General features: G+C 40.5%; 1 protein-coding gene across 2 annotated transcripts in view; it reads left to right on the plus strand.

Moving 5' to 3' along the window:
* Positions 1-4,106: 4,106 nt before the first annotated feature.
* Positions 4,107-12,745, plus strand: part of rock1 (Rho-associated, coiled-coil containing protein kinase 1) — a 184,861-nt gene continuing 176,222 nt past the window's right edge. For both annotated transcript variants that reach the window (XR_010019714.1, XM_063062743.1), the window contains exon 1: positions 4,107-4,944. Coding sequence is in view for 1 of the 2 variants with exons in the window: in XM_063062743.1 (XP_062918813.1) it covers positions 4,852-4,944 (93 nt within the window). In the remaining variant the exon portion in view is untranslated. The remainder of the gene's footprint in view (positions 4,945-12,745) is intronic.

The following is a 12,745-nucleotide window of genomic DNA, read 5'->3' on the forward strand; positions in this document are numbered from 1 at the left end:
ATCCGTCTAAACATGTAGCGTGCAATTTATAGTAATTTATAATAAATAGTATGTACAACAGGACAGTCAATATAACATAGAAATACAGTTGTGCCAGCATGAATTAAGCAGTCTGATGGCCTGGTGGAAGCTCTCCCGGAATCTGTTGGTCCTGGCTTTTAAGCTGCAGTACCATTTTCCTGATGGTAGCAGCTGGAACAGTTTGTAGTTGGGGCGACTCGAGTCCCCAATGATCCATCGGGCCCTTCTTACACACCTGTTTTTGTAAATGTCCTGAATAGTGGGAAGTTCACATCTACAGGTGCGCTGGGCTGTCCACACCACTCTCTGCAGAGTCCTGCAATTGAGGGAAGCACAGTTCTCATATCAGGCAGTGATGCAGCCAGTCAGGATGCTCTCAGTTGTGCCCCTATAGAAAGTTCTTGGGATTTGGGGGCCCATACCAAACTTCTTCAACTGTCTGAGATGAAAGAGGCACTGTTATGCCTTTTTCACCACACAGCCAGTATGTCCAGACCATGTGAGATCCTCGGTGATGTTTATGCCAAGGAACTGAAAGCTGTTCACTCTCTCAACCCCAGATCCATTGACGTCAATATGGACTAGCCCTTCTCCATTCCTCCTGTAGTCGACAACCAGCTTCTTTGTTTATGTGACATTGAGGAAGAGGTTGTTTTCTTGACACCACTGTGTCAGGGTGATAACTTCTCTGTAGGCTGCCTCATTATTATCTGAGATTTGGCCAATCAGTGTAGTGTCATCAGCAAAATTAATTAGCAGATTGGAGCCATGGGTGGTAACACAGTCATGGGTATACAGAGAGTAAAGGAGGGGGCTTAGTACACAGCCCTGAGAGACACCTGTGTTGAGGGTCAGAGGTGAGGGAGCCCATTTTTATCACCTGCCGGTGATCTGACAGGAAGTCCAGGATCTAGCTACACAAGGCAGGGAGAAAGTCGAGGTCTCTGAGCTTCTTGTCAAGCCTGGAGGGAATTATGGTGTTGAATACTGAACTGTAGTCCAAGAACAGCATTCTCACATAAGCATTCTTCTTCTCCAGATGTATAAAGATGGTGTGTAGAGCACAGTTTGCTTTTAGTTTGTCCAAAGAAGAGGAGTGAGCATGTCATGTTAAGAAGACAAGTGGCATGCTTGCCTTCATAGGTCAGAGCACAAAATATAAAAGTTGTGACATTATATTGCAACTACACAAAAACTAATTATACTGTATTTGTCTTTTCCCGCGATTACAGACATTTACACGACACGCTGCACCCGTAAAGCCAACAGCATTGTGAAGGGCCTCATGCACCCCTCATACAAACTCTTCTCCCTCCTGCCATCTGGCAAAAGGTACCGAAGCATTTGGGCTCTCACGACCAGAGTCTGCAACAGTTTCTTCCCCCAAGACATCAGACTCCTTAATACCCAGAGACTACACTGACATCTACATCATTTACTATTATATTGTAATTTGTCCTCTACTGTGCCTATTGTCTTAATTATTATTTACTGAACTGCCCTGCACTGTTTTGTGCACTTTATAGTCATAGAATATAGAACATAGAATAGTACAGCACAGTACAGGCCCTTCGGCCCACAATGTTGTGCCAACCCTCAAACCCCGCCTCCCATATAAGCCCCCACCTTAAATTCCTCCATATACCTGTCTAGTAGTTTCTTAAACTTCACTAGTGTATCTGTCTCCATCACTGACTCAGGCAGTGCATTCCACGCACCAGTCATTCTCTGAGTAAAAAACCTTCCTCTAATATCCCCCTTGAACCTCCCACCCCTAACCTTAAAGCCATGTCCTCTTGTATTGAGCAGTGGTGCCCTGGGGAAGAGGTGCTGGCTATCCACTCTATCTATTCCTCTTATTATCTTGTACAACTCTATCATGTCTCCTCTCATCCTCCTTCTCTCCAAAGAGTAAAGCCCTAGCTCCCTTAATCTCTGATCATAATGCATACTTTCTAAACCAGGCAGCATCCTGGTAAATCTCCTCTGTACCCTTTCCAATGCTTCCACATCCTATAGTGAGGCGACCAGAACTGGACACAGTACTCCAAGTGTGGCCTAACAAGAGTTTTATAGAGCTGCATCATGTCATGGTCATAGTCATACTTTATTGATCCCGGGGGAAATTGGTTTTCGTTACAGTTGCACCAACCAAGAATAGAGTATAAATAAAGCAATATAAAACCATAAATAATTAAATAGTAATATGTAAATGCCAGGAAATAAGTCCAGGACCAGCCTATTGGCTTATGTAGTCCTGTGTAGGTCCTGACGAAGGGTCTCAGCCTGAAACGTCAACTGTACCTCTTCCTAGAGATGCTGCCTGGCTTGCTGCGTTCACCAGCAACTTTGATGTGTGTTGTCTATAGTCTAGTGTAGTTTTTGTGTTGTCTTATGTAGTCTAGTGTAGCCTTGTGTTGTCTCACTTAGTCTAGTGTAGTTTTGTGTTGTTTCATGTAGCACCATGGTCCTGGAGGAACATTGTTTCATTTTTACTGTGTACTGTTCCAGCAGTTTATGGTCGAAATGACAATAAAAAGCGACTTGACTTGTATTGTGTGCAGTCTGGTCACCACTATAGGAAGGATATAATTGAGTTGGAGAAAATGAAAAGATGATTTACTGGAATTTTATATGGATTGGAAGATTTTGATTATGTGGAGAGTTTGGACAGGCTCTGCTTGTTTTCCCTAGAACAAGGAGGGTGGAGGCTTAACCTAATAGAGGTACATAACATCATAAGAGAAGTAGGTAGGCTGGATGGTCAGAATCTTTTAAGACCATAAGACCATAAGACAAAGGAGCAGAAGTCAGCCATTCGGCCTATCGAGTCTGCTCCGCCATTTTATCATGAGCTGATCCATTCTCCCATTATAAGTCACAAAGTTTGTTTCCTGAAAATAAGAGGGCACTGGTTTAAGGTGTGGGAAAGTGTTTAATAGGGATCTGAGGGGATTTTTTTTGAGTGATTGATATCTGGAACTGCCAAAGAGGTGGTGGAACCAGATACAATCACTGTGTTAAACAGGTATTTCAATAGATGAGGCACAAAAGGATTTGGACAGGTGAATGGGATAGATGTTAAGACGGGCCACAAGGACAACATTGAATGTGTTTGGCAAAGGACTCGTTTTAGCATACGATAAAGTACAAGTGCTTCATCTAGGCTTGATGGTTTCCTGCATGATGACAGGAAGAGGTAAAAGGACAAATATTGCATCCACAGCTTATCTCAAAAGCAACTACATTCCCTTTGGTTCCACTATTCACTTTCCTTTTGTCTCAAATTCCATCATCTGCAGCCCTTTGTTGTCTGCACTTTTCACTGTCTTCATCCTACCTTCTCCACGTGTCTCCATCTGTTAATGAACCCACCTTCGACCATTTATTCCCTTCCATTATGTTGCTCAAGATTTTGAACATGTACAGAATCTCGTGGCCACATATCACTTGACAGCTCTTTCCCAGCCCCTCCTTTCAGCCTTTTTCTGCATATCATCTCTCATTCAATTCAGATGAAACATCTTGACCGACAGATACTTGATTAATCAGGGCATTAAGGGAAAAGGCAGGTGATTGGGGCTGAGAGGCAAATGGATCAGACTCAATGGGCCAAATGGCTTAATCTGCTCCTATATCTAATGGTGTAAAATGTCGACTATGCATTTCCTTTGTCAAAATGCATTGATCCTTTAGCAGCTGATTTTTCCCTCTGGATTCCAACATCTGTAGCTTCTTATATCTCCTCTCTGAAATGTCGATTAGCTTCCCGTGGCTTCTACTACTTTCGCCCTTCGCAAAAAAAAAGAATTCTGGGCGAGTTCTTCACTTTGAGGGGCTAGCCCCAGTTCTGGTTTATTCTGGAAACACAGTTCCCTGTAATTGTACTTCACAGATATTTTCCATTCAAATCTTCCGCCGCCCACAACCAGGCCAACTGCACGCTTCCCCGGCGCCGTCAACTGACGCATGCGCGCTGTATCAGAAGTGTGCTGAAAATTGACGCGTACGCAGTGTGTTCGGGCCGGGTTTGCGTAATTGGCGCATGCGTCGTGCGTTCGGGCCGGGTTCCTGTGAGTGTTTGAACAGGAAGGCGGACATGTTGATCAGGAAAAGAAAGTTGCAACTGACGGCTGCATTTTCAGGAAGGAAAAAAATTGTTCTGCATTTTTGTCGTCTTTGAGAAAGAACCCGGAGAATTATAATCTTCGTTGCTTTTTGCTTTGAAACAAGTTTAATAATTAATTTAAATGAGCTGCTGGTTTTGTGATCTACGATAAGCGATGTACACAGAGGATGTTAAATGCGCGCCGTGCAATACAGTCTGAAGAAACATTTGCAGAAGTTCATTTTCCTGAACTGAAGCTGTCAAGATACCAGATGTGTTGTTCAGGCCTTATATAACTGGAGGCTGTTACAGGAGCTTGAAAGTGTGATTTCCTGCAAGTTGAACTTTTAAGGCAAAATTGCACATTTCTACTGTTTCAATACGTAGATGATGAATGTATATATTATATAGGGTATATTTTTAAGTGCAGATCAGAATACTTTTTGGTAAATAAGTCACTGCCCTCTTAAGTTTTGAAGAGAAACGGGAAGTCTATTTATTTTTAAATGCGGCAAAAATTCTCAGAAACTTCATGGGAGGTTTTATGGTTCCGAGTGTTGGGGAAAAAATGTTGGGTGAAGCAATGTCGTGAAGCGGTTTGCGACGATTGTTAAACCCATCTTTTCGAGGCTTCTGAAGGGACAGGTGTCATATCGGAAGTGCTTATTTTATATCAATTTTGTTTACTTTAATTGGAACAAAACTTAAAATATCAGGACACGATGTCGTCTGGAGAAAATTTGGAGGCTCGGTTTGAAAAAATTGAATCCATGTTAAAGGATCCCAAGTGCGAGGTGAACTGCGAAAGTTTGCTGGTAGGTGAAGTCTAATGCATTGCTTGTGATACACCAGCTGTCTTGATCGTGTATAGATGTGAACTTTCAAGTACAGTATCAGACCGAGATTTATAATGGATAGTTTTCAGAAATTTATCATTTTATATTTCTACCAACAGTGATCAGTGAGATTGTTTACGTTTTAATCTAATCAAATTCCCATTTGAATTTGATTTGTACAGTATTTTGGAATAATTAAGTACTTCTGATAATGTTTTTCTAATAAGGCACCTTAACCTTTCAAGTTAAAAGTTCACTGTATATTGATTATCAAAGTTGAATTTCGTCGTCTTGCAGGCAGACGCAAAACAATTACAATCGAACCCACTTTAAAAACATGCAGCAAAGATTGTCAAACACCCAATGTGTGTTTAAAAAAAATCAAATCGTGCAAACAGTAAAAAGGAAATAAGTAACACAGAGCATGAATCGCAGTGAATGAAGATTTCAAATTATGGAGTTGACAAGCACGGAACTAGTTCAGCGATGCAGCCGGTCCAGGAGGCTGACGGCTGCAGCAACCGAGCCAGTTCAGCGCTGACCTTTTCTTTATTGCCAACATAGAAAAATTGAGTTGTTGGGTTTTAAAATGAGATCAACTGATTAGAAGTATTCTTATGATCAAGAAGGCGATTCAGCTAAAAGTATTGTAATGAGAATTACTGCTTTTTTAAATTTAAAAGGTGCTAGGGTGCTTTTGGATGGAGCAAGGGAGATTGAAAATGTTAATTTCTATTTTCTATAATTGTGGTTTGATATACACTAAAATAATTTTCTGGGTGTTATCAAGATGCTTTTTTTCTGGGCAACTACAATGCTTACTGTTGCATGTCCCATTTTATGGCAATGCCTTGATTTCAAAAGGGTTTTGTCTGCAAAGCATTTTGGGACATTCAAACATAAAATGGAGTGTATAAATGCTCACATTTTCGTTGTGTGTTTTGGATGGTCTGGAGATCTGCATCTGTAATCCTTTTTAGCCACCATATTGTTTATGCCTGGTTTAGTCTCTGTGTTTGTTCATTGGTTACTGTCCAGGTGCTGAGAGGGCCTGGTGATGGTGTTTGGTTTTGAGGTTGTCCTTTCTTTTGAAAATGGTAGATTGTGTGGCACGTGCTTTGTGATAATTTTATTTCATCAAATTAACTCTTAATGTTTTCTGGATCTTGCTGCACTTTATCTTGACACTGATGACACTGTACTTAATTGCAATTCCAAAATAAACCAGATTCACTAATGTTCACCAACTCCTTGGGTTCATTCTGAAACCCTGTTGAGGTTTCTCATTTCACCAGTTAGCACTTTGTATATTTGGATAGTCAATCGCTTTAATCTAATCCCTTCATAATTTGAAATCTTCATTCACTGAGTAATTTCCCCTTTAAGGGGAAAGCATCATCTTGCATATGAAGTAAGAGAAAACTACAGACTAATAATGAAAGTTTGCTTTTGGAAAGCATATGTCAGATTCTCTTAATATCCTTTTTTTTCATCAATAGCCTTCATTTCAACATAATGTCACATGAAGTTTTCATTAGTGAAATTCCATTGCTCAAATCTATTCCTCAAATAATGAAATAATTTGGCCCTTTTTAGACAATATCTGGAGAATATTCAATGATGGGCTGATATAGTGAAAATTTTTGTGCCATGCAATAGAAATCTGCTTGGTTATAAAATTTAAAACTCTGCTTGGTTATAAAATTTAAAACTCAACTGAACCACAGTCAACTTGATTGCTATATGATCTTGAGCACATGGCAACTCTAGCTGTACCCAATTGGAAATAATTGCTTTGTCCTAAGCATCCATCCCACATTTGCTACTGAAAACTACCTTGTTTTACATAGAACATAGAGTAGTACAGCACAGTACAGGCCCTTCGGCCCACATTGTTGTGCCGACCCTCAAACCCTGCCTCTCATATAACCCCCACCTTAAATTCCTTCATATACCTGTCTAGTAGTCTCTTAAATTTCACCAGTGTATCTGCCTCCACCACTGACTCAGGCAGTGCATTCCACGCACCAACCACTCTCTGAGTTTAAAAAAAAACTTCCTCTAATATCCCCCTTGAACTTCCCACCCCTTACCTTAAAGCCATGTCCCCTTGTATTGAGCAGTGGTGCCCTGGGGAAGAGGCGCTGGCTATCCACTCTATCTATTCCTCTTAATATCTTGTATACTTCTATCAGGTCTCCTCTCATCCTCCTTCTCTCCAAAGAGTAAAGCCCTAGCTCCCTTAATCTCTGATCATAATCCATACTCTCTAAACCAAGCAACATCCTGGTAAATCTCCTCTGTACCCTTTCCAATGCTTCCACATCCTATAGTGAGGCGACCAGAACTGGACACAGTACTCCAAGTGTGGCCTAACCAGAGTTTTATAGAGCTGCATCATTACCTTGCGACTCTTAAACTCTATCCCTCGACTTATGAAAGCTAACACCCCATAAGCTTTATTAACTACCCTGTCTACCTGTGAGGCAACATTCAGGGATCTATGGACATGTACCCCCAGATCCCTCTGCTCCTCCACACTACCAAGTATCCTGCCATTTACTTTGTACTCTGCCTTGGAGTTTGTCCTTCCAAAGTGTACCACCTCACACTTCTCTGGGTTGAACTCCATCTGCCACTTCTCAGCCCACTTCTGCGACCTATCAATGTCTCTCTGCAATCTTTGACAATCCTCTACACTATCTACAACACCTTTTTTCTCTTGTCAAGTTCTGTCAAAGAAATTTAACCCTAAAACATTATCACTTTTCATTGATGTTGCTTAATATGTTGACAGTTTTCCAGCATTCTGTCCTAATGGTGTGTTTGCATGGGATTGTGCATTGAGTATACTCTGATCATTTTGAACCCATGTTTCTCAAATTTTTGCCAGGAAATTGAGTTGCAGCTTGAGAGTGGGCTTGAAGGAAGGACCACTGCATCAGTTTTGGATTCATAATTTCTGCAGCTTTCAGTGGGCTTCACTATGCGTGATGTTAGGGCACAAATAACACCACCCAGCTATCTGAATCTGGAGTGCTTGGTTCCAGCTAGAACTCAACACCTTAAATGTGTGTTTAAAAAATAAATATACACCTTCCCTGAGTTGAATGCTTGTTTGTTGTTTGAATTTTCTGAGAAAGCATCAGCTCCAACTGAACTATTCACTGTATGTTCTAAATGCCCTTCAGACACATGCTTGACCACGGAGTGCTGTTTCTTGTCTGACAATTTCCAGCAAGACAAGTCAAAGCATTTTAGATTAGTGTTCAATAGCATTATCACTGGTGAGATTCCTCCATTTCTAACATTGTTTGTTGTAATGATTTAGCAGAAACTTAATTAGGTAGATCAGGGCAACATCGAAGGTGGATAGGAGTTTCAAAAATCTTAATATTTTATGTAAAATGCACCAGTCTTCGGAGTATGTTGTTACATTCAGAGTATAATGTACTGTTTCAGGTCATTGAAGGCGGTGGGAGAGCAATATATTTTTTAAAGAAGCTGGCTCCTCACATCTTTCTTTCAGGATAACCTACCAATGTCAAGAACTTCACATTTCATTAGCTGCTTTAATTCTCACCATCAGCTTTGTATTGAAATCTTTCATTGAGTTTCATTCACTTTCTTATGAGTGGTACAGTTGAATTTGCCTGCAGTAATACCTCAGCATTGCATTTTGCCCCAACACAACTTGCTATAATAATAATAGAAAATGGTGGAAGCTTTCAGCTGGTCAGACATTCATCTCTTTCTTCAAACATTCTTCTGTCAACCGTCTTCTATATCCTCTAGTTTTTGACATCCTTGCCTATGGAAATAGATTCTGTGAATACCTTTGATTTTAAGTAATTGTATCAATTTCCTTCTCGTATCGTGACTGCTCACCTTCACAACCATTATTCAGTTTTTTGGAGAAAAAGGAAATTCTGGAGTGACTCAATAGTTCAGGAGCAATCGTTAATTCAGTTTTCCCCCCCATGTTTCTGGTTTCCGATATTTATCAGAATGAACTAGATTTGCAAAGAGGGAAGGGTTGGACAGAATAAAGGAAACATTTTGCAGCAGGATGAGACCAAGTTTGTGTGGGTAATATAAATGCTGTTGATGCTACCCCAAGAGAGTGATGAATGTTAATATCATTTGATCTGCCCAGTGAAGTGTAAGTATAAGGACAGGAATGAGGGCAACGTAGCAAAAATGAAACAAAAGTTGGAACCATGACTTGCAGGACACAGCAGTTTCTGAAAATTCTGATGATGAGAAATGCTGAAATGCTCATCAGATCAAGTAGCACATGTAGAGAGGGAAAAACTAAGTTGATATTATATGAGTCCCAATGAAGGATCTTGGCCCAAAACATCAACTATTTACTCTTTTCCATAGATGCTGCCTGGCCTGTTGAGTTCCTCCAGCATTTTATGGGAGCTGCTTTTGATGTTATATGTGGACAACCTTGTGTTATATCTGGCTAGTTCAAACAGTTTGCTGATTTGTTTATTGATTTCTAATGGCTGCAATGTGTCTAGATAGAAGATGCAATGCTCTTCTTTGAGCTTGCTTTTGAATGCTATCTCGGCCACAGATACAGGTGAGAGCGAATTAAAATGATAGGCAATAAAAGCTCAGAGCACTCAATGGATTGATTGGAGGTGTATTGAAAAGTAGTCAATCAGTTTACATTTTTATCACAACAGAGAGGAGTGCACGTCTGGTGCATTGAATGCAGTTCATTAAAGTGCAAATAGTACAAGTGAATTGCTGCTTCAGCATGACTCCCTACATTAGATGTCATGGGGAAGCACCTTGTGTTATAAGGCAACTGTCATTATTTTTTTGCAATACTTAACTACATCCTCCCTAGGTAGACCTTTGGGATCACAAGTGACTTACCAGTTTGTGGGTTTCAAGACGGCAATGTGATTAGAGGGCTTGTGGGATGGAGAGCTACCATAGGTTATAGAAGTCTGAGAAAGACTTCAGTAAAGTCGAGAATTTACGTAGAAAATTAATAAATAATAAGTTAAAATATAATATAATATATTATATAATAAGTACAAAAGCAAGGAAATCCTTTTGCATTTGTACAGGGCCTTGGTGAGACCACACCTGGAGTATTGTGTGCAGTTTTGGTCTCCAGGGTTAAGGGAGGACATCCTGGCTGTGGAGGAGGTAAAGCGTAGGTTCACTAGGTTAATTCCTGGGATGTCCGGACTGTCTTACGCAGAGAGGTTAGAGAGACTGGGCTTGTACACGCTGGAATTAAGGAGATTGAGGGGGGATCTGATTGAGACATGTAAGATTATTAAGGCATTGGACAAGATAGAGGCAGGAAATATGTTCCAGATGCTGGGAGAGTCCAGTACCAGAGGGCATGGTTTAAGAATAAGGTGTAGGTCATTTAGGACAGAGTTGAGGAGGAACTTCTCCCAGAGAATTGTGGTGTGGAACGCGCTGCCTCAGAAGGCAGTGGAGGCCAATTCTCTGGATGCTTTCAAGAAGGAGCTAGATAGGTATCTAATGGATAGGGGAATCAAGGGTTATGGGGACAAGGCAGGAAGCAGGTATTGATAGTAGATGATCAGCCATGATCTCAGAATGGCGGTGCAGGCTCGAAGGGCCGATTGGTCTACTTCTGCACCTATGGTCTATTGTCTATAATATACACTGCATGCCAACTGCTATGTGATTGGGATAGCCGCATCTCCTTAGGGAGTGGCTTACAATGTCTTCAGACATTTATGTATGGGTATATTTTGCTAAATGTGAAAATGGGACTTTCATTTATAAAGGTTGGGTCTTGCTGATTTAGAAAGCTGAAAACCTTTTAAGAATTTCACATTACTTAATGGCTGTGAATGCTCAGTTGATGATTAGACGCAAAATAATATGGGTATAGTACAGGGAAAAGGTATTGAAGTTGTTCTTGCTGTTGTACTGTTCCGCAAAAAATTGCCACTTATTACCTCGGACTTTACTGATCTTACAGCAGTTCCTTCTCTGTACTTTCTGCCACCATCTGCATGATGCCACTAAGTTTGCATTTCTCACCTCTCCTGCAGAGTCATAATGGATCTATTCAATCAGAATTAGGTTTAATATTGCTGACAATGTCCTGAAATTTATTGTTTTGTGGCAGCAGTACGTTGCAATGCATAATAAAAAACTATCAATTACATTAAGAAATATGTATATGTACAAAAAAGAGCTAAACAAAGTGAGTTTGTGTTGGTGGTTCATTTTCCATTCAATGGCAGTAGGGGAGAAGCTCTTCTTGAAAAGTGATGCTCTGGTTCACTCTTGCATTTATGATGGCACCCACTTCAGTTCTCTTGGCATCTTTTCGTACAATTGTACAAGATGCAGATCTGACCTTTCAGCACCCCCCCCCCGCACCTTCACACATACTTAATTCATGCACTCTTTCCACATGAAGTAGCAATTGTGCTATGTCCAATGTTCTGTTCTCCATTCTATAGAATGGATGTGGTCATCCCCCTGTTTTGAAAACCAAATCTAGGTTAGAAATTGCTTTGCAGAATTCCATTGTGTAGTCTTCAAAGATGTGATCATGACCATCCTTTTGCTTGCCACACTAATTCTTATCTTGCTCCCACTCTGACTTCTGTCTTTTGGCTCCTGCATTAAATTTGTTTTGTTCTTCATTGGAACCAAAAACCAGCACCCACATGTACCACCTAAGTATTTTGTAATCCTTGGATCTTAGCTTTGAGGTCAATATTTTTGTCAGGGTGTAGCAGAGTTGGCCGGTACTGGTTATCACTGTGCTGTTAACTGGTTTATTTCTTTATAGATGCTACTGGACTTGCTGGCTATTTCCAGCATTCTGCTTATTTCACATTTTCAGCTTTAGGCAGTGTTTTTCAGTTTTATTTCAATTCCAGTGTTACTTTCTATCTCTTTCCCCCCCCCCAACACAACACTTCTGTTTTTATTCATTTCCTCATATTGATATCCTCTTGAGACATTATCTACAGTTTACAGGCCATCACTACCTTTTCTCAGCTGGCATGGGCCCCATTTGTGCCATTCAGTCTTCTCTGGTTTCCATCTTGTCACAACCATTCCCCTTGTTCTCCCCATTTCTCCCCTTCACTAGAACTTAAAATTTAATTTCTAAAGTTTCTTAATTCTGAAGAAAGGCTTTTAATTTGAGACTCTAAACTTCATTTCTTAATTCACAGATGCTACTTAACCTACTGAATCTTTACAGTGTTTTCCTGTGATCCATTTAGGAATTTTATTTTTTATATAGGAAACTAGGCAGACTAGGCAAGCAATTACAAAGTCAGTATCTGATTTTTTTTTAAATTCTCTCCAGTCCTCATGAAGGGTCTAGGCCCAAAATGTCAATCATATTGTTTTCCATAGATGCTGCCTGACCTGCTGAGTTCCTCCAGCATTTTGTGTGTGTGTGTGTGTGTGTGTGTGTGTGTGTGTGTGTGTGTTGGTGCTGCTTGGATTTCCAGTGTCTGCAGATTTTCTCTTGTTTGTTCATTCTATTATTTCAACATCCCACAGGCTTTCTCTCTCACTAACAAGGGAGGGACAGATATCACTCTTTCCACAGCGGCAGGGGACATAACAGTTGCTACTTCAATGTTAGACAGTTTGAAGCATTGCTTTTTATTTCAAGTTCCCTGACTCAAGAATCAGCAGATTGATTACCAAACACAGAGCCCTCTGATAGCCACATTCACTGTTTTCCATGTTCCATCTCCTATATATAACCATATAACAATTACAGCACAGAAACAGG

The sequence above is a fragment of the Mobula hypostoma genome, chromosome 1 (assembly GCF_963921235.1).
Source record: "Mobula hypostoma chromosome 1, sMobHyp1.1, whole genome shotgun sequence".
NCBI lineage: Eukaryota > Metazoa > Chordata > Chondrichthyes > Myliobatiformes > Myliobatidae > Mobula > Mobula hypostoma.